This window comes from Bufo gargarizans, chromosome 5 (genome assembly GCF_014858855.1).
Source record: "Bufo gargarizans isolate SCDJY-AF-19 chromosome 5, ASM1485885v1, whole genome shotgun sequence".
In the NCBI taxonomy this organism is placed as follows: Eukaryota; Metazoa; Chordata; class Amphibia; order Anura; family Bufonidae; genus Bufo; species Bufo gargarizans.
Genome location: NC_058084.1, coordinates 360,152,457 through 360,175,962, shown reverse-complemented (window position 1 = coordinate 360,175,962; position 23,506 = coordinate 360,152,457). Strand labels below are relative to the sequence as shown.

Here is a 23,506-nt window from a genome sequence, read left to right as displayed (position 1 = left end):
CGTACATGGCCGGACCGCCAAATACTTGCGGATGTGTGAATGGACCCTGACCCTGAGGAGTCTGCTTAAAGGGGCTTTATCATCTCAGACATTAGTGGCATATCTTTAGGATCCCTAGAGCTCCCACGGTGCCACGGTGCGATCCCTAGAGCTCCTACCTCCTTTGCTGGCTAGACTAATTTTTCCATCGCATTATACACTGCTCATTTCCATGGTTAAAACCATGGAAACGACCACCCTGTATAATAGGTATAGTGTATGATATGATGGAAAAATAAGTCCAGCCAGCAAAGCAAGCAATATGGATAATTACAGTACATTAGTAAGTGCCTTGTATTAAAGGGGTTGTCCGGGTGACATACCTCCATTTTCACCCAGGCAGCCCCCCTGACTTGAGCATCGGAGCAGTTCATGCTCCGATGCTCTCCTTTTTCTTGCGCGATTTAGCATTTTCAGGAGTTCCGGTGACGAACCGGGTTCTCCATGGGGCTGCCAGGAAGCCCTGTGACGTCAACGGCACTGATGGGCAGACTTTAGCACTACCCTATCCAGTAAAACAGCTAAGGAAGCGCTAAAGCATGCCCATATGAGCCGGTGACATCACCGGAAGCCTCCGCCCGGCAGTGTGTTATTGTAAACAAAAGAGCCCTTGCCCTGCGCGATCTAGCGCAGGGCAAGGGAGCGCATCGGAGCAGGAGATGCTCCAATGCTAGGTGAAAATATGGGTATGTCTAGGTTCAGCTCTGAACCCGGATAACCCCTTTAACTTTCTCTACATCACAAATGCCATTTGCTGAAGTGAGACAACACCTTTAGTAAATAATAATATTTCCAGGGTACACTCCCTAATGAAAATTCAAAACGCAACCCCCAAGTTATTAAACTGTGATCAGCTGTTTCAGAGGACACATTCCTATTTCTGCACATGCACTTCAGTGAACACCCAGTAAAATTAACCATATTTATAATTACCTGATAAAATATATACCTTGTATAATTGACTTTGTAGGCAGCAATGTCTTCAGCAGGGGATTTCTGCCTTCGTTGTGAAGGAGTTTCTAGATGCCAGTAGTTGATATGATTTAGAAACATTTTTGCCAACTCTATAATAGTTTGTCGTTCTTTTGCAGGTAGATGGCTAAATTTATACTGCACAAAATTGTTTACACCCTTAAAGGAAACAAAATGAAAATAAATGAGATGTTCAGAAGCAGCAGCTTTACTGTATATGAGCATACAGAATTTTCTGGGTGCATGTATTAATAGCCAACTTAAAGGGATTCTGTCACCTTGCTCTAGCCTATAGAGATGCGGACATGCACGGCTAGATCGCCGCTAGCATGTCCGCAATATACCTGCCCCATAAAGCGGTGTCCCTTTATTGTGTTTAAAAAATGATTTTATATATATGTAAATGAGCCTGGTAAGGAGCCCAAGGGTCTGTACTAACCTTCTTGGTGCCCAGCCACGCCCCCCTGTGAAGGAGCCCAGCACCGCCTGTGTCCTCCGAATCTCCTTCTTTCTTCACAGTTAGATTGCTGTAATCTCGTGATGCGCGAGCTCGCGCATGCGCAGTTCCTTCCCTGCAGCTGATGCCAGCACAGGGAAAGAACACTATACCGGCACTGCGCACGTGCAAGCTCGCGAGATTACGGCAATCTAACCGTGAAGAAAGGAGGAGATTCGGAGGACGCAGGCGGTGCTGGGCTCCTTCACAGGTGGGCATGGCTGGGCACCAAGAAGGTTAGTACAGCCCCTTGGACTCCTTACCAGGCTCATTTACATATCTCTAAAAATCTTTTTTTAAACACAATAAAAGGACACCGCTTTATGGGACAGGTATATTGCGGACATGCTAGCGGCGATCTAGCCGTGCATGTCCGCATCTCTATAGGCTAAAACGAGGTGACAAAATCCCTTTAAAGTTACAACATATTAACACTTAATAAAGGTGCTTTCACATGCAGGTTTTTGCTGGCATTTTTCTGCACTTGCATTTTTAGTGGCCTCATTTTTTGCACCTGTGTTTTTTTTTTTTTTTTTGCAGCATTTTTTACTGCAAAAACGACAGCTCCAGATGTGGGCTGAAGGTCTATGGGAAATATGAAATGCAGGAAACACAAGCGCTTTTGCTACTGGCATTTTTGTTAGGGCCCATTCACACAATGGTAAGCCATCCGTGCCCTTATTGCAGACCGCAAACAGCGGGTCCGCAATATACGGGCACCGGCCATGTGAATTCTGTATCAAGGATGAATGTGTGCGCAGTCCGCAAGATGCGGAGCAGAGACATGGATCGGAAGCACTCAGAAGCTCTTTTGTGAGCTTTTGTGTCCGTGCTGCCTCCACACCCCAAAATATAGGAATTGTGGACCCATTCAAGTCAATGGTTCTGTGCCGCAATACGGGATTTTGTTTTTTTTAAATCTTTTTTCAAAAACATAGCATGCTGGAGCTCTTGGCTTTCTTTCATGGGTTTTCACATCACCTTCTCTATAAGGGAAAAACACCCTGAAGCACAACTGCTTATATTTAATAATGTGTCTAAAAATGGTGCAAATTGGAGGAATTTTAGCACAATTTGGCACAACTAGGGTTTCTACACTTTTTTTTCTGACTTGCCCAACTAGAAGGTGGGTTTAGTGGGAAGTGGAGGAGCTTTGTGGGAAAGAGGTATGGCTTAACCCCTTAAGGACACAGCCTTATTTCACCTTGAGGACCAGGCAATTTTTTGCAAATCTGACCAGTGTTACTTTAAGTGGTGATAACTTTAAAACACTTTGAGTTATCCGGGCCATTCTGAGACTGTTTTTCGTCACATATTGTACTTCATGACACTGGTAAAATGAAGTAAAAAAAAATCATTTTTATTTATAAAAAAATACCAAATTTACCAAAAATTTGTAAAAAATAGCAAATTTCAAAGTTTCAATTTCTCTACTTCTATAATACATAGTAATACCTACAAAAATAGTTATTAATTTACATTCCCCATATGTCTACTTCCTGTTTGGGTCAATTTGGGAATGATATTTTATTTTTGGGGGATGTTACAAGGCTTAGAAGTTTAGAAGTAAATCTTGAAATTTTTCAGACATTTTTAAAAACCCACTTTTTAGGGACCAGTTCAGGTCTGAAGTCACTTTGTGAGGCTTACATAATATAAACCACCCAAAAATGACCCCATTCTAGAAACTACACCCCTCAATGTATTCAAAACTGATTTTGCAAACTTTGTTAACCCTTTAGGTGTTGCACAATAGTTATTGGCAAATGGAGATGAAATTTGAGAATTTAAATTTTTGGGCAAATTTTCAATTTTAATCCATTTTTTCCAGTAACAAAGCAAGGGTTAACAGCCAAACAAAATGCTATATTTATTGCCCCAATTCTGTAGTTTGCAGAAACACCCCATATGTGGCCGTAAACTACTGTACAGGCACACAGTAGGGCGTAGAGGGAAAGATGCGCCGTATGGTTTTTGGAAGGCAGATTTTGCTGGACAGTTTTTTTTTTTTTTTTTACACCATGTCACATTTGAAGCCCCCCTGATGCACCCCTAGAGTAGAAACTCCATAAAAATGACCCCATTTAAGAAACTACACCCCTCAAGGTATTAAAGACTGGTTTTACAAACTTTGTTAACCCTTTAGGTGTTGCACAAGATTTAATGGAAAATAGAGATACAATTTCAAAATTTCACTTTTTTGGCAGATTTTCCATATTAATATTTTTTTTCCAGTTACAAAGCAAGGGTTAACAGCCAAACAAAACTCATTATTTATGGCCCTGATTCTGTAGTTTACAGAAACACCCCATATGTGGTCGTAAACTGCTGTACGGGCACACGGCAGGGCGCAGAAGGAAAGGAATGCCATACGGTTTTTGGAAGGCAGATTTTGCTAGACTGTTTTTTTGGACACCATGTCCCATTTGAAGCCCCCCTGATGCACCCCTAGAGTAGAAACTCCAAAAAAGTGACACAATTTTAGAAACTACGGGATAGGGTGGCAGTTCTGTTGGTACTAGTTTAGGGTACATATGATTTTTGGTTGCTCTATATTACACTTTTTGTGAGGCAAGGTAACAAGAAATTGCTTTTTTGGCACTTTTTTTGTTATTTACAACATTCATCTGACAGGTTAGATCATGTGGTATTTTTATAGAGCAGGTTGTCACGGACGCAGCGATACCTAATATGTATACAATTATTTTATTTGAAAATGTAGCAAAAGCAGACTAGCAGGCACACCACCTTCTGGAAAAATGTGGAATACTCTATAATACTGCATTTGAATATTTAATCAATTGTATAGTAAACACTTCAATAGTACAGGATATCACACAATGTGTATAAGAACACTCAATAGAAATACATTCAATAAAGCCACAAAATAAAATCACTAAAACGTCACTGAATGACCAAACAGAAATGTTCAGAGGTGTGGCACTCTCAACTAGTGCGGAGTCCAATGTATACAATCTCCTGAAATATATCACAATTATCGCATAGGAATATCCGGCTGTAACAAAAATAGATGCACTCCACTTTTCTGATAGGCTGGCCATTAGCGTCTGCATAGATAATTGCCAAGCTTATCAGATTGTCTCTATGAGGCTCTTACCACTCCGTAGTATCGGTTTCCGTTGATGTATCAGCAGAATCGCTGGATCATATACCTGCATACACCTTCCACCTCTCCGTGCAGGTATATGATCCAGCGATTCTGCTGATACATCAACGGAAACCGATACTACGGAGTGGTAAGAGCCTCATAGAGACAATCTGATAAGCTTGGCAATTATCTATGCAGACGCTAATGGCCAGCCTATTAGAAAAGTGGAGTGCATCTATTTTTGTTACAGCCGGATATTCCTATGCGATAATTGTGATATATTTCAGGAGATTGTATACATTGGACTCCGCACTAGTTGAGAGTGCCACACCTCTGAACATTTCTGTTTGGTCATTCAGTGACGTTTTAGTGATTTTATTTTGTGGCTTTATTGAATGTATTTCTATTGAGTGTTCTTATACACATTGTGTGATATCCTGTACTATTGAAGTGTTTACTATACAATTGATTAAATATTCAAATACAGTATTATAGAGTATTCCACATTTTTCCAGAAGGTGGTGTGCCTGCTAGTCTGCTTTTGCTACATTTTCACTTTAAACTGGGTGGGTGACCCAGTGAGCAGTGAACCCACCGCTATCCGTCCATCCAAGTGTTGAGCCTCCCTACCTTGACAGTTTTTTTTTTTTTTTTTTTATTTATGTAAGTTTTACACAATGATTTCATTTTTTAAACAAAAAAAATCATGTTTTAGTGTCTCCATAGTCTGAGAGCCATAGTTTTTTCAGTTTTTGGGCGATAATCTTAGGTAGGGTCTCATTTTTTGTGGGATGAGATGACGGTAAGATTGGCACTATTTTGGGGTGCATATGACTTTCTGATAGCTTGCTATTACACTTTTTGTGACGCAAGATGACAAAAAATGGCTTTTTTTACACCGGTTATTATTTTTTTTAAGGTGTTCATCTGAGGGGTTAGGTCATGTGATATTTTTATAGAGCCGGTCGAAACGGACGCGGTGATACCTAATATGTATACTTTTTATTTATGTAAGGCCTCATGCACACGACAATATTTTTTTGCGGTCCACAAAAAGGGGTTCCGTTGTTCCGTCATCCGTGTCCGTTTTTGTTTCCGTGTGTCTTCCTTTATTTTTGGAGGATCTCCAGATATGAAGGAAAGTAAAAAAAAATCTTTGCCATGCAAATGATAGGAAAAAAACTGACGCGGGTGACAATCTTGTGTGCCTCCTTTTTTTTTCACGAACCCATTGACTTGAATGGGTCCACAAACTGTTGTCCGTGAAAAAAATAGGCCATATTTTTTTCAGTTTTTGGGCGATTATCTTGGGTAGGGTATGATTTTTGCGGGATGAGATGACGGTTTGATTGGTACTATTTTGGCGTACATGCGACTTTTTTTTATCACTTTTATTACCTTTTTTTGGGAAGTAAGGTGGGCAAAATTTCATTTCCTCAGTTTTTATTTTTTTATTTTCATGGCGTTCACCGTGCGGGGAAAGTAACATGACCGCTTTATAGATCAGGTCATTACGGACGCGGCGATACATAATATGTGTAGTGTATTTAATTTTAAAAAATTTTATTCAGTGATAAATGTTTTTTTTTATCTTTACTTTTTTCACTTTTTTTTTTACATTTTTTTTTTACCCAGACCCACTTGGTTCTTGAAGATCCAGTGGGTCTGATGTCTGTATAATACAGTACACTATATAGTGTATTGTACTGTATTTTACTTACACTTTGTCTGAACAGATCTATGCCTTTAGCACAGATCTGTTCAGCACCATGGACAGCAGGATGTCCTGTTGCCATGGGAACCTTCCCTGTCTGCCACAACTGAGCAGACAGGGAAGGGGAAGGAGGGGGGTTCCCTCCCTCTGTGACCCCATCCTGTCTGGGGGCTGCAAAGGCACAGCAGCCCCCCGATGGGAGAGGGAGGGAGCTCCCTGACTGTTAACCTTTTCCATACCGCGGTCCGTACGGTATGGAAAGGGTTAAACGGCTGACATCACAGCACAGATGTCAGCCGTTTATACCAGAGTGTCAGCAATGTGCTGACACTCTGGTATACCCACTGGACGCCAATGAATATTCAAGAGGAGGTGGGCGGGGGATTGCGATCCCGCCTGCCGCACCGCCCGCCTCCCGCACCGCCTGAAACCCCCCCCCCTGCAACACCCGCCGGCATAAAATCATTCAGGGGTGCAGGGGGGTGAAAAAATCTTTATTTTGGGCATTTTACAGTTTCTGATCCCCGCGATCAGAAACTGCAGAAAGCGCTGCAAACCGCAGGTCTGAATTGACCTGCGGTTTGCTGCGATCGCCAATACGGGGGGGTTATATGACCCGGCGTTGTGACAGGATGCCTGCTGAATGATTTCAGCGGGCATCCTGTTCCGATTAACCCCCACCACGCCGCAATCGCGTTTTAAACCCATGACGTACCGGTACGTCATGTGTCCTTAAGGACCTCAGGGGTTAAGATGCTCCATTTCGTCTCACATTAAGCCAACCAATAGTTGATAGAGTCAGAGAAAAGTGTCATCCAGCCTGAGTCCCTGTGACAGATCTGGTGCAGGTCTAGACAGAATGTCTAAGCTTATGCCATCTACATGATAAGTAAATCTGGGCCACTATGTGCAAAAAATCTGCAGGTGGCAAAAAATGTGGTGGCGTTTTTCTGGGAAAAAAAGTCCAGAGTAAAGCCTCATGCACACAACTGTTTTTTTTTCACGGTCCGCAAAACGGGGTTCCGTTGTTCCGTGATCGTTTTTTTTTTCCGTGTGACTTCCGTGATTTTTGGAGGATCACCAGACATGAAGAAAAGTTTAAAAAAAAAAGTCGTTTTGGTGTCCGCCTGGCCGTGCGGAGCCAAACGGATCTGTCCTGACTTACAATGCAAGTCAATGGCGACGGATCCGTTTGACGTTGACACAATATGGTGCAATTGCAAACGGATGCGTCCCCCATTGACTTTCAATGTAAAGTCAGGGTATATTTTAACTTGAAGAGTCCCCATCACCATGGGAACGCCTCTATGTTAGAATATACCATCGGATTTGAATTAGATCGTGAAAACTCAGATCCGACAGTATATTCTAACACAGAGGCGTTCCCATAGTGATGGGGACGCTTCCAGTTAGAATATACTAAGAACTGTGTACATGACTGCCCCCTGCTGCCTGGCAGCACCCGATCTCTTACAGGGGGCTGTGATCCGCACAATTAAACCCTCAGGTGCCGCACCTGAGGGGTTAATTGTGCGTATCGTAGCCCCCTGTAAGAGATCAGGTGCTGCCAGGCAGGAGGGGGCAGACCCCCCTCCCTCCCTCCCGAGTTTTAAATTCATTGGTGGCCAGTGCGACCTACCCTCTCCACCCACCTCCTAATTAAAATCCCCCCCCCCATATACTATGGCCCCAGTTGTGCCCCCATCTTTATATTATGGCCCCAGTTGTGCCCTCATACATATACTATGACCCCAGATGTGTCCCTATACATATATTACGACCCCAGATGTGCCCCCATACATATATTACGGTCCCATTTGTGCCCCCATACATATATTACGGTCCCAGTTGTGCCCCCATACATATATTACGGTCCCAGTTGTGCCCCCATACATATATTACGGTCCCAATTGTGCCCCCATAGATATATTATGGCCCCAGTTGGTGGCAGCGGAGAGTTCCGATCGGAGTCCCAGTTTAATCGCTGGGGCTCCAATCGATAACCATGGCAACCACGACGCTACTGCAGTCCTGGCTGCCATGGTTACTTAGCAATTTTAGAAGCATTATACTTACCTGCGCTGTCTGTGGCCGGCCGGGCGCTCCTCCTACTGGTAAGTGAAAGGTCTGTGCGGCGCATTGCTTATAGCACAGACCTGTCACTTACCAGTGGAGGAGCGCCCGGCCGGTCACATACAGCGCAGATAAGTATAAAGCGTCTAAAATTGCTAAGTAACCATGGCAGCCAGGACTGCAGTAGCATCTTGGTTGCCATGGTTACCGATGGAGCCCCAGCGATTAAACTGGGACTCCGATCGGAACTCTCCGCTGCCACCAACTGGGGCCATAATATATCTGTGGGGGCACAACTGGGGCCAAAATATATGTATAGGGACACATCTGGGGTCATAGTATATGTATGAGGGCACAACTTGGGCCAAAATATAAAGATGGGGGCACAACTGGGGCCATAGTATATGGGGGGGATTTTAATTAGGAGGGGGGGAGAGGGGAGGCCGCACTGGCCACCAATGAATGTAATACAGGGGAGGGGTTAATTGTGCGGATCACAGCCCCCTGTAAGAGATCGGGTGCTGCCAGGCAGCAGGGGGCAGTCATGTACACAGTTTTCAGTATATTCTAACCTGAAGCGTCCCCATCACTATGGGAACGCCTCTGTGTTAGAATATGCTGTCGGATCTGAGTTTTCACAAAGTGAAAACTCAGCTCTGAAGAAGCTTTTATGCAGACGGATCTGCAATCCGTCCGTGTGAAAGTAGCCTACGGACACGGATCACTGACGCGGATGACAATCTTGTGTGCATCCGTGTTTTTTTACGGACCCATTGACTTGAATGGGTCCGCGAACCGTTGTCCGTCCAAAAAATAGGACAGGTCATATTTTTTGATGGACAGGAAACACGGATCACGGATGCGGATGAACAACTGTGCATTTTCCGAGTTTTGAACGGACCTATTGAAAGTCAATTGGTCCGCAGAAAATCACGGAAAACGGAACAACGGACACGGATGCACACAACGGTCGTGTGCATGAGGCCTTAAATGTATGTGTGAAGGACCTTAAGTGGATGTCTACTGTTAAATACTATTTTCTTATTGTGTAAAATTATTACATTTATAGGAAAACATGATATACTATAATGGTTTGAGCTTGATTTTTCCGGTACTGTTCACATGGCAAGGAGTCAAATGGCTTGTCTGGTCAGGAAAACTAATTAAATTGTTAGTCTTTCTAGACACTGTTTCAAACACTCTTCTATCACCTTCATTACTTAACCATTTAAGGACCACAGGTTTATACCCCCTAGTGACCAGGCCCTTTTTTACAAATCGGCACTTCACAACTTTAACGGTTTATTGCTTGGTCATGCAACTTGGCACCCAAATGAATTTTACCTCCTTTTCTTCTCACAAATACAGCTTTCTTTTGGTGGGATTTGATTGCTGCTGAGATTTTTCATTTTTATGATATTAAAGGGGTTGTTTAAGGTCTATTTATTGATGACCTATCCTCAGGATAGGTCATCAATATCAGATCGGAGGGGGTCCGACACCCGGCACCCCCTCCGATCAGCTGTTTGAAGAGAAGGCGCGCGCGGTGTCAGCGCTGCCTCCTCTTCACTGTTTACCTTCTAGCCGTTGCATCTGCAGTGGTGAGCAGGTGTAATTACACCCAAGCCGTCCCATTCCTTTCAATAGGAAGGCTTGGGTGTAATTACACCTGCTCACCACTGCAGATGCAACGGCTAGAAGGTAAACAGTGAAGAGGAGGCAGCGCTGACACCGCGCACGCCTTCTCTTCAAGGTGTCGGATCCCCGCCGATCTGATATTGATGACCTATCCTGAGGATAGGTCATCAATAAATATAACTTGGACAACCCCTTTAATCCAAAAAGACCGCAATTTTCTAAAAAAAAAAGTGTATTTTTAACTTTTTCTGGTAAAATTGTTCAAATATAATTACATTTCTATACAGGTTTGTGTCAGAATTTGTGCTACATGTCTTTGATAAAAAAAAAAATCCAATAAGTGTATATTTATTGGTTTGCCCAAAAGTTATAGCGTTTACAAACTATGGTACAAAAATTTGAATTTCCGCATTTTGAAGCAGCTCTGACTTTCTGAGCACCTGTAATGTTTCTTGAGGTGCTAGAATGCCAGGATAGTATAAATATCCCCCAAATGACCCCATTTTAGAAAGAAGACACCCCAAAGTATTCGCGGAGGGGCATGGTGAGTTCATGTATGATTTAATTTTTTTTCACAAGTTAGCGGAAAATGACACTTTCTGAGGAAAAAAAAATATTTAATAAAGTTTCCATTTCTGCTAACTTCTGGCAAAAAAAATAAAAATCTACCACGGACTCACTATGCCCCTCAGCGAATACCCCTTGGGGTGTCTACTTTCCGAAATGGGGTCATTTGTGGGGTGTGCTTACTGTTCTGGCATTTTGGGCGGGGCTACATTGTGAGCAACCCTGTAAAGCCTAAAGGTAACGTTGGACTTTCGGACCCTTTACGCACCTAGGCTGCAAAAAAGTGTCACACATGTGGTAGCGCCGTACTCAGAAGAAGTAGGGCAATGTGTTTTGGGGTGTATTTTTACATATACCCATGCTGGGTGAGAGAAATATCTCTGTAAATTGACAACTTTGTATAAAAATGTAAAAAGTTGTCATTTACAGAGATATTTCTCACACACAGTATGGGTATATGTAAAAATACACCCCAAATCACATTGCCCTACTTCTTCTGAGTACGGCGATACCACATGTGACACTTTTTTGAAGCCTAGGTGCACAAAGGGGCCCAAATTCCAATGAGTACCTTTAGGATTTCACAGGGCATTTTTACGCATTTGGATTCCAAACTACTTCTCACGCTTTAGGGCCCCTAAAATGCCAGGGCAGTATAAATACCCCACAAGTGACCCCATTTTGGAAAGAAGACACCCCGAGGTATCCCGTGAGGGGTATGGCGAGTTCATGTAAAATTTAATTTTTTGTCACAAGTTAGTGGAATATGAGACTTTGTAAGAAAAAAATAAAAATCAAAGTCCACAAATCATATTCCATATAACTTGGGACAAAAAATAAAATTTTACATGAACTCGCCATGCCCCTCACGGAATACCTTGGGGTGTCTACTTTCCAAAATGGGGTCACTTGTGGGGTATTTATACTGCCCTGGCATTTTTAGGGGCCCTAAAGTGTGAGAAGTAGTTTGGAATTTAAATGCTTAAAAATGCCCCTTTTTTGACATTTTGGGCTAACTAAATTTAGGGGGTATTCCTCTGAGACTACCCAGGAAAAAGAGCACACCTGTCTAATAAAAAAGGAGTGCTTGCGAAGTAAAGCTGTGATTGCTAATAAAGATCCAAAAAGCTCAAAAGTGATCTTCATAGCGCCGCAGCGATTTTACGGTGTTTTTTACGGTGGGGTGGACTAAACGCAATTGTGCGCACAAGATCAGGCCTGATCTGGCGAACACTGTGTTTTTTGTAGAGCCTAAGGTGACCCTAATGTACTGATATAGATCTGATTGCGATCAGTCTTGATCACTTACAGATACTATATAGTACCAGTGCTGATTAGCGACAGCGATGACGCTAATCAGTGACTGTGGTGCGGTGGGCGCTAACTACCTAACAAGTAGCTAAGTAACTGGCGGTGATAAGGGACCCTTACAGGGGGGTGATCAATGACAGGGGGGTAATCAGGGAGTCTATATGGGGTGATCAGGGGTTAATAAGGGGTTAATAAGTGACGGGGGGGGGGAGTGTAATGTGTGTGTGGGGTGTTTGGTGCTACTTACAGAGCTGCCTGTGTCTTCTGGTGGTCGATCCAAGCAAAAGGGACCACCAGAGGAGCAGGTAGCAGGTATATCAGACGCTATTTACAAAATAGTGTCTGATATACCAATTTGATTGGTTCTTTTAAAAATCTACAGCCTGACAGCCAATGATCAGCGCTGGCAGGCTGTAATTAAACTTGTGAACTGCGCAATCCTGTGAGCGCGCGTTCACAGGAAATCTCAGGTCTTACGAGATGACGCCAATAGGCGTCACTGAGACCTGAGAGCGCTGCCGTCCGGACGCCTATCGGGGTTACCGTGACGGCAAGCGGTTAAAGTGGTTGGCCACTATACAAGTACTTCCACTATATAGTGGGAGGTTGGGTAAAAAAGAGTTTCCTAATATACTTTATTAAAAAAATCTGAATGGTAATGAGCCCCACCCCCTCAGCCCGGCTCTGCCTGCAGCCAGTTTGTCCATGGCTTTATTCTAACATGGCTTTTCCTAATAAGAGCAGCGCATGCCCAGTCTGCCCCTGCCACTGGCGCGCTCCCTGCTCGGACTCCGTCTCTACAACCGGCTTATTCCTGTCAGAGTTCGGAGCGGGAAGAAAAGTAAGAGCGTGTTAGTGGCAGGGGCAGACTGGGCATGCGCTGCTCTTATTAGGAAAAGCAGCGCATGTGCAGTTAGAATAAAGCCATGGACGAGCTTTCTCTAAAGCTCCTCCATGTCGCGTGCAGTCATGGGCAAACTGGCTGCGTGCAGAGCGGGGCTGAGGGGGTGGGGTTCACTATAAAAACATTACCATTCAGACTTTTTTTTTATAAAGTATATTAGGAAACTCTTTTTTTTTACACTACCTCCCACTATATAGTGGAAAGTACTTGTATAGTGGCCAACCCCTTCAAAAGGGGTTATTCCATGACTAACGTAAAAAATGAAAATCATATATCGTACATGACAATCTCTTTCTAACGAAACTAGAACCAGCCCTGTACCTCACATGGATCCAGAGAACTCCCCATCCATTGCTCTGCTAGATTTATATCAAGCTGACAGCTCAAGGGGAGTGTATTTTCTGCTGTAGTTAAGGGGGCGTGTCTCAGCTCTACCTATCACAGCTCAGGAGGCAGTTGAAGGATGAAACTGAGCACGTGCGGCCATCTCAGTGTGACAGACAAAGAAATAAGAAAGAAAACAAACAGCAGGTGGCGCTATACAGATAGATTTTATTGAATAGCTCAGTAGCTATGCAAAATTTTTAATTACATGTAATTACAAAAGTATTCAGATCCAGGTACTGGTTTGTAAACTGCAGAATATTTATCATGAGACAACTCATTGCTAATCAGACTACAGGGTGAGCCATTTGTATGAATACACCTTAATAAAATGGGAATGGTTGGTGATATTAACTTCCTGTTTGTGGCACATTAGTATATGTGAGGGGGGAAACTTTTCAAGATGGGCGATGACCATGGCGGCCATTTTGAAGTCGGACATTTTGAAACCAACTTTTTTTTTTAAATAGGAAGAGGGTAATGTGACACATCAAACTTATTGGGAATTTCACAAGAAAAACAATGGTGTGCTTGGTTTTAACGTAACTTTATGAGTTATTTACAAGTTTCTCTTTGTTTACAGCCATTGACATGTCGCCGAGGTTAACACGTGTTGATGTCTGGTGAACGCAGTAACCGGGTCATTGCAGCAGATTTCAATGCAAGACAGCCTACGAGACCACCCATCTCCCATGCTACAGTTAGTAAACTGCTTGCTAAGTTTCGTGAAACTGGTTCAGTGTTGGATTTGCCAAAATGTGGACGCATGAAATCTGTCACTAATGAAGAAACATCAGTGGCTGTCCTAGCTTCATTCAGCAAGAGCCCACAGCGTAGCACTTGCCGCATGTCACTGGAGAGTGGCATTAGTCGAACATCCCTTCGGCGGATATTAGCTACTCACAAATGGCACCCTTACAAACTCCAGCTACTGCAGCATCTCAACGAGGATGACCCAGATCGGCGCGTGCAGAATGGGCAAAACAAAAATTGGAACAGGACCCTCAGTTTACGCCGAAGATTTTGTTCAGTGAGGAGGCAAACTTTTATGTGAATGGTGAAGTTAACAAACAAAACCACCGCTATTGGTCTGACACTAACCCACATTAGTATACACAACCAAAGATATTAGGCTAGCGTGTAGGAGAATGTGTGTACGTAAATAGAAGTCCTAGAAAGTCACACACATATATAGTTGATAAATCTTTATTAAATAGAAAGATACAATGACAAATATTACATATACAGCAGTTTCAATCAAATGGTAAAAGGCTGCAGGAGGATAAAGTGACGAGTGCACTGGAGCCACCAAACAATCCCTAAACTGATATCTCAGATAGGTAAGATGGTACATAGGGTAAAAAGGACAAAGTGTTATATAAACTGATATAATAAATGGTTGTATGCCAATAAATAATTACACAGAAAGCACAACGTCCCTATTACGCAACCACACATCACAAAATGAGAACATAAAATCGTAATAATGTTGCAGAGAGGTCAGCCCGGTGATCACAACTCAGTGATCCAACGCTGATCCGCCTGCAGCCTGCAATACAAAATACAATAGACGGTGGAAAGCGCCCCCTGAAGAAGCAAGGCGAAACGCTCGTCGGGCAAAGAGCCATCATTCTATCCACTCTGGTCAGTATTGGTTTTCCACCGTCTATTGTATTTTGTATTGCAGGCTGCAGGCGGATCAGCGTTGGATCACTCAGTTGTGATCACTGGGCTGACCTCTCTGCAACATTATTGCGATTTTATGTTCTCATTTTGTGATGTGTGGTTGCGTAATAGGGACGTTGTGCTTTCTGTGTAATTATTTATTGGCATACAACCATTTATTATATCAGTTTATATAACACTTTGTCCTTTTTACCCTATGTACCATCTTACCTATCTGAGATATCAGTTTAGGGATTGTTTGGTGGCTCCAGTGCACTCGTCACTTTATCCTCCTGCAGCCTTTTACCATTTGATTGAAACTGCTGTATATGTAATATTTGTCATTGTATCTTTCTATTTAATAAAGATTTATCAACTATATATGTGTGTGACTTTCTAGGACTACTAACCCACATTGGATAGATCCCTCCAAGACTGTTGGAACCAAAAAATTGATGGTATGGCGTGGTATATGGGGTACAAAGTTAGTGGGGCCATTCTTCATCAAAGGAAACCTCAAGGCCACTGGATATGCGAAATTGCTACATGATGATGTGTTTCCCTCTTTATGCAGTGAAGCTGGCACGTTCCCTGAGTTTTTCCAGCAAGATGGTGCACCACCACATTATGGGAGTCAGGTCCAAGCATTCCTAGATGAACAGTTTCCTGGAATGTGGAATGGTAGTTGTGGGCCAGTTGAATGGCCCCCAAGGTCTCCCGATCTGACCCCCTTAGACTTTTATCTTTGAGGTCATCTCAAGGCAATTGTCTATGCTGTGAAGATACGAGATGTGCAGCCCCTGAAACTACGGATACTGGAAGCCTGTGCTAGCATTTCTCCTGCGGTGTTGCTATCAGTGTGTGAAGAGTGGGAGAAGAGGGTTGCATTGACAATCCAACACAATGGGCAGCACATTAAACACATTTTATAAGTGGTCAGAAACTTGTAAATAACTCATGAAAGAATAAAGTTACGTTAAAACCAAGCACACCATTGTTTTTCTTGTGAAATTCCCAATAAGTTTGATGTGTCACATGACCCTCTTCCTATTGAAAAAACAAAAGTTGGATTCAAAATGGCCGACTTCAAAATGGCTGCCATGGCTGCCAAGGTTCCCCCCTCACATATACTAATGTGCCACAAACAGGAAGTTAATATCACCAACCATTCCCATTTTATTAAGGTGTATCCATATAAATGGCCCACCCTGTAGTAAGAATCCCAGTGACAAATTCTCCAAACTGAAGCACAGCTAGACAGATTTGTCATTCAGGGTCCGGGGATAGCTGAGTAATAAATAAATAATAATAATGCTTGTGAAGTGCTGTGGAATATGTTGGCATTATATAAGTGAGTAAAATAAATAAATTATATGGACCTTTAGTAGGGACTACTAAATAATAAGTCTGCCTAAATAAATCATTCTCCTTACTCCCAAATAATGCCATAGCTAGGCAGGCTTACCTTTCAGGGTCCTTGGAAAGCTAGGTTACAACTGTGAGGCAGGGACATGCCTCATGGTTGTTAGGGGAGATATATGGCAGGATTTGCTGTGTCTTCCCTCAGAATCGCCAGGTCTGAAGAAAGACCAGGTGCAGTAATCACCTGGGGATAAAGGAATCCTCAGAGTGAGAGGGGGTGGGGACTTGCACACAGAAGGCTGGAGTGGCTCTGTGTGGTCTGAGCCGAGAGGGCTGAGAGATCTCTATCCCCAAGGAGACATTGTTGTGGGAGCAGCCAGGAGGCTGTGGGACATTGGCTGACAAAGCCGCATGGGTTCACAGGGTGTGGACTGTGACTTAGGTGAGTCAGGAACGTCATGTTTAGTTAGAGCCCAGCCGGGCAGGTGTTTATTTTGTATTTATGTTTGGTTTGCTGAGGCGCAATAAATGCACTGTTTGGACCTGAAACCTGGTGTCCTGAAGCCGTATCTGTGAGAATGACCCCGAAGAAGAGCTAAACCCCCACACAATCATGTGGAGCTGTAATAAACTGCAGAACGCTAAGGGCTCATTCAGATGGCCGAATGCTGTCCGCAAAAATGCGGATCCGTTTTTTTGCGGACAGTTCAGCATGTCCGCAAAAAACGGATTATATTCTGTTTTTTTGCTGAACCATAGACTTCAATGGGGCCATGTCCTGATTTTCACTGACAAGTATAGGACATGTTTAATTTGTTTTGCTGAGCCGTGCAATGGAAGAAAAGGTCCCATAGAAGTGAATGAGACAGCATCTAATCTGCAAAAAAAAAACGGATCTGCATTTTTGCGGATAGCATACGGCCATGTGAATGAGCCCTAAGTCTACCAAGATAAATCCCCCTCCTCACTCCTAAATAGTGCCATAGCTAGGCTTATTTGCCTTTCAGTGTCTCAGGAAAGCTGGGTTAGAACTAGGTGAAACTGTAATAGAGTGCAGAATACTAAATCTTTCAAGATAAATCCCCCTCTTCACTCCTAAATAGAGCTATAGCTAGCAGATTTGGGAAAGCTGGATTACTTGCACTATGTAAGGGTAACATTGTATGGACAGTGTGTACAGCTCCATGAGACGTGTAATCCAGGTCTCCAAATCTGATGAATGTCATAGTTTCCTAGACAGAGAGTGAGAAATCCCTCCTGGCTATATAGGCAAACTTGACATTCAGACATTCTTCGGAAAGTTGGTTAGTGGCCTGGTACTGTCTAGTAACCCTGCACACATAAAGGAGGAGGTTTTATAAGAAGCTGCTGAAATTTTTCAGCTCCCACCTCTTTTACACTGCTCTGGATGTTTATTAAAGTTAATACAGCGTTAAGTTCCACCCCCTTCCTAAACTTCTTGTCTGCCTGTGAGCTCATGCTAGTGTACACGCTAGTCGTTCTCCAGCAGAAGATGAAAAGGCTGGGATAGTGGTCCTTTAACCTCCTCCATAATACAAACCTTCGACTACTGTTTTCTGAAATGCGCTGCCCCAATCAGATTGAGGGCTCATTCAGATGTCCGTATGAATGAATCCGCATCCGTTCCGCAATTTTGCGGAACGGATGCAGACCCATTCATTTCAACAGGGCCACAAAAGATGCCGACAGCTCCACGGAAAAGCTATAACATGTCCTATTCTTGTCTGCAATCGGCATTCTAATTGCGGAATTCATGCAGCCGGTCTCCGTGTTTTGCGGATCCACATGCCGGTTATTTTGATGACCAGTGAATAATGGACGTCATAAAATAGGACATGTCCTATTTTGTCCATTTTGGCCCGAGAGCCTCCATATAACTGAAGGGGACGGTTTTTAATGTCCATTTCTCAAAAAGTCTGTGAAAAAAGGTCTGCTATAAAAAGACCATTTTGCCATTTTTAGTGGACTTTTTTCACTGTTGTGTGAATGTAGTCTAAGGCTATTTTTAAACCACTTTTGGATTAATTTTCGGGCCAGCTGTCCATTTCAGGCCTCATGCACACGACCGTTGTGTGCACCCGTGGCCGTTGTTCAATTTTCCGTGATTTTCTGCGGACCCATTGACTTTCAATGGGTCCGTTGAAAACTCGGACAATGCACCGTTTGTCATCCGCCTCCATGATCCGTGTATCAATGATCCATGATCCGTGTATCCTATTTTTTTGACGGACAACGGTTCACGGACCCGTGAAAGAACACGGATGCACACAAAACTCAGATCCGACAGTATATTCTAACACAGAGGCGTTCCCATAGTGATGGGATGCTTCTAGTTAGAATATACTATGAACTGTGTACATGACTGCCCCCTGCACAATTAACCCCTATATCATAGCCCCCTGTAAGAGATCAGGGGCTGCCAGGCAGCAGACCCCCTCCCTCCCCAGTTTTAATTTCATTGGTGGCCAGTGCGGGCCCCCCCCCCTCCCTCTATTGTATTAATATCATTGGTGGGTAGTGCGCCCCCACCCCCTCCCTCTATTGTATTAATAACATTGGTAGCACAGCTGTGCGGCCCTCCCCGCCCCCCCCTCCCTCTATTGTAATAATAACATTGGTGTCCAGTGTGCGCCAGCCCCCCCTCCCTCCCTCTATTGTATTAATAACATTGGTGGCCAGTGTGCGGCCTCCCCTCTCCACCCCCCCCCCCCCCCCCCGATCATTGGTGGCAGCGGAGTTCCGATCGGAGTCCCAGTTTAATCGCTGGGGCTCCGATCGGTAACTATGGCAACCAGGACGCTACTGCAGGCCTGGTTGCCATGGTTACTTAGCAATAGTAGAAGCATCATACTTACCTGCTGCGCTGTCTGTGACCGGCCGGGAGCTCCTCCTCCTACTGGTAAGTGACAGATCATTAAGCAATGCGCCGCACAGACCTGTCACTTACCAGTAGGAGGAGCTCCCGTCCGGTCACAGACAGCGCAGCAGCCAGCAGGTAAGTATAATGCTTCTACTATTGCTAAGTAACCATGGCAACTAGGACTGCAGTAGCGTCCTGGTTGCCATGGTTACCGATCGGAGCCCCAGCGATTAAACTGGGACTCCGATCGGAACTCCGCTGCCACCAATGATCGGGGGGGGGGGGGAGGCCGCACACTGTGCCACCAATGTTATTATTACAATAGAGGGAGGGAGGGGGGGCTGGGGGGGGGGGGGGCTGGGCGCACACTGTGCCACCAATGTTATTATTACAATAGAGGGAGGGAGGGGGGGGGGCCGGGGGAGGCCGCACACTGGCCACCAATGTTATTATTACAATAGAGGGAGGGGGGGCCGCACACTGTGCCACCAATGTTATTAATACAGTAGAGGGAGGGAGGGGGGGGCCGCACTTGCCACCAATGATATTCAAACTGGGGAGGGAGGGAGGTCTGCCCCCTGCTGCCTGGCAGCCCTGATCTCTTACAGGGGGCTATGATACGCACAATTAACCTCTTCAGGTGCGGCACCTGAGGGGTTAATTGTGCTGATCACGGCCCCCTGTAAGAGATCGGGTGCTGCCAGGCAGCAGGGGGCAGACATGTACACAGTTTTTAGTATATTCTAACTAGAAGCGTCCCCATCACCATGGGAACGCCTCTGTGTTAGAATATACTGTCGGATATGAGTTTTCACGATGTAACTCAAATCCAATGGTATATTCTAACATAGAGGCGTTCCCATGGTGATGGGGACGCTTCTAGTTAAAATATACCATCGGATTGGAGAAAACTCTGATCCGATGGTATAAAAGGGACTCCTGACTTTACATTGAAAGTCAATGGGGACGGATCCGTTTGCAATTGCACCATATTGTGTCAACGTCAAACGGATCCGTCCCCATTGACTTGCATTGTAATTCAGGACGGATCCGTTTGGCTCCGCACGGCCAGGCGGACACCAAAACGTCCGTGGATCCTCCAAAAATCAAGGAAGACCCACGGACGAAAAAACTATCACGGACCAACGGAACCCCGTTTTGCGGACAGTGAAAAAATACTGTCGTGTGCATGAGGCCTTAATGGCAGTTTTGCATCAGTTTTTAATGGCCATAAAAAAATGGATGAATTCAACTGCCTTTTCTTTTTTTTTTCTTTTTTTTTATCCCATCCCCTGCAGTGCCCTCCATAATGTCATCCATAGTGCCCCCTGTATGATTAATGCCTCCATTTGTGGCACCCACTATTATTAATGCCCCCATAAGTGCCCTCTTAGTATTGTTAATGCCTCAATTTGTGGCCCCCAGTATTAATAATGTCTCCCAGTATTAATAATGCCTCCATTAGCAGCCCACAGTATGAATGATGCCTCCATTCAGGGGCAGATTGGCCATAGACTTTACAGGGAAATTTCCCAGTGGGCCGATGCCCAGGGGGCTGCCTGGGCCCTCATCACAGCCCCCCAGTGGAAGTTTTTGGGGATGTATTTTGTGCTGCTGGCGGCAGTATTTTGTGATGGACTTTGGTATTTGGCTCTGTTGAGGTGGTATAATGTGCCAAACTATGGTATTGCTGGCCTTGCCTTCCATCAATGTGGACCGGACAACAAAACAGGGCCACTTTTAGTATTTTTTTCCAGGGCCACTTTAAGTTCCCAGTCCGTCCCTGCCTCCATTGGCAGCTCCCTGTATTATTAAGGCCCCAATTAGTGGCCCCCAGTATTATTAATGTCCCTCTTTGGCCCCTATTCTGCTTGTGTAAAAAAAAACAAAAAAAACAACCTCATCCACTTGAACGTGCGGGAACACTCACTCCTCACTGAATGCAGCAGGAAAGGACCTGCTCTCTCAGCATGGGGACGTCATCACGCTGGGAGCACATTCCTGTGAGGAGTGAGTGTCCTCCTCCCTGGAGACAGCAGGACCTGAGCCCCCGCTGATGACGTCAAGTGGATGAGGTTTTTTGTTTTGTTTTTAAGGCCCTTTTTGTACCCATTTTAACAGCCATTAAACAGGTGCACTCCTGTCTAAAGGGTCATTAAAAGCGGTTCCATTGATCTCAATTGGGTCTGTCCGGCAATGAAAACGGGCAAAATAGGACATGTCCTATTCACTGGCCGTTAAGAAAACGGCCATATGACTAGCCCATTGATTTTAAAAATGGCTGTGTGATGGCTGTTACTTAAACAGCAGTCACACGGCCATTTTTCCCATTTGTGTGAATGTAGCCGAAGTCCCCTTAAAAAACCATTTTATTAGACAGGCCTATCAACGGACTCCTCCACTTTTATCAAAATAATTTCCAGTATCCCCTGCACTCCTTACACCGTAATCCACTCCCTTTCTCTGCATACACAGATCCTGGCCACGTAACTAGAGCTTTATGTGAACAGTACTACCCTATTCTGTATAAAAAATGACTGGACCTTGTATAAAACAAGTACTCGTGTCTCCTATATTTTCCTGATGGTGCATGCTCATCCTCCTCTCCCACCAAAAACTGCAATTCGGGACCCCTTGTGTAATAATGGGTGTCATATAGGTCATAACCACACCTAACTTATTTTATGGTGTGGTGAGGCGGAAGAAGGGGGAATTTACTTTACATGTGTTTTAATACAATTGATTTAACTGACTTTCAATGAAATCTGTTCGACACTATTGAAAACGGGAAAACCGGCAGTGAACTACACGTACATGATATGCAATGGCTGCATTGTGCACCTGGTGCTAGACCTAATAAGACCACCCAAAGTAGGGGCTAATGGCTGCTGCTCTGGCACTGCGTATCAACAGATCTTGATATAATGCATTAAAACACAAGGCTGTAGTGGACAATCTAAGGCCTATTGCACACGACCGTATGGCTTGCTCAGTGTTTTGCAGTCCGCAATAAAACGGATCCGCTAAAAAATACAGATGACATCCGTGTGCATTCCGTTTTTTTGCGGAACTGAACATCTGGACCCTAATAGAACAGTACTATCCTTGTCCGTTAGGGTGCATTCACACGACAGTATAAATGGATTCGTTCCGCAAATTTGCGGTATACGGTCTGTATACGGAACGCAAAAAACGGAAAGGAAATGGAAAAAAAAACTGTGTGCAAGAGGCCTAAGCATACAGAGTGATGACTGAGAATCTGTAAAATCGGAGAACGTTTGAGGAAATGATTTTATTCCATGAGATTTCTTGTGCTACATCTGCTGTATGTCATTGGACCGACGTAAACAAGCGTATTGACTACAGAAAATTCAGATTTCCCGGATTTAAAATGGCTGATTTGTTTTTTTTCCCTGTGACAAGCTGAAAGAAGGCTGTATGCACTGACCATGGAGCCACAATGATTTCACGATGACAGACTCTTGATTCAGCGATTTTTAGGTCTGAAATTGTGCAGTCACAAGAATTGGAATGTTAAATGAACTAAACTGCCCACGCAACGGAATGAGAAAATAAACTGAAGAAGCTAATACTAAAAAGTGGTGGTGGAGTATAAAACTATGCAAACGTAAGCCATATGGACAGAAAACATTGGAAATACATCTCACTGTGGCAGGTGCCATTGTCATTCACTTCACCTGACAGTGTACTGTTATGGCTGACCACTGTATATATTACACATACAGTACATATGCGTGTTGTGGATCATGCCGATTAATCGTAATATTAATGTAAACCATATCTCTAAATGTTAACACCCCAGTCAAGATGGCAGCCTGCTCAGGAAAAAGAATTAATAAATCTACAATGTGTCACTATCTAGTTTCAACTGGCAAAAAAAAAAGTATAGGCGACATATTCCCTCTAAATTGACACAGCTAAAGCTACACAGTTAAATCTTAAAATGGTTGTTCCCTTTTCACATGAGCGTGGAATATTAGCCGAGTATTGGTGCGTTTGGTAGAGTAGCTCTCTCTCTAGAGGACCGGTGATGAATTATATGAACTTCTATATATTTCACATAGTGCCTTAAAGGGAACCTGCCATCCACCTTATGCCGCCCATACTAACGTCAGAATAAAGTAGTGACAGGTGAGTTGATTTCAGCGGTCTGTCATTTATAAGTTAAAAGTAAGTGGTTGCCGAGAACCAACATCACAATCATTGCAGACTGGGCCTGGAAAAGAGTCCCGGCCACCTGTGAAGAGTCCTGGTCATACATGAATTCCTGCTCTCCTGCCATCTGCTGATGACTGACAGTCTTCTACCTAGTTTTCCCCCTTTCTCTCTAGTAGAGAACTGCCAATCAGCAGCAGATGGACAAGAGAGCA

General features: G+C 44.0%; 1 protein-coding gene across 2 annotated transcripts in view; it reads right to left on the bottom strand.

The window, feature by feature from the left end:
• Positions 1-23,506, bottom strand: part of KAT2B (lysine acetyltransferase 2B) — a 120,691-nt gene that overhangs the window by 48,781 nt on the left and 48,404 nt on the right. For both annotated transcript variants that reach the window (XM_044294495.1, XM_044294498.1), the window contains exon 5: positions 989-1,170. In XM_044294495.1, the coding sequence (XP_044150430.1) occupies positions 989-1,170 (182 nt within the window). The remainder of the gene's footprint in view (positions 1-988; positions 1,171-23,506) is intronic.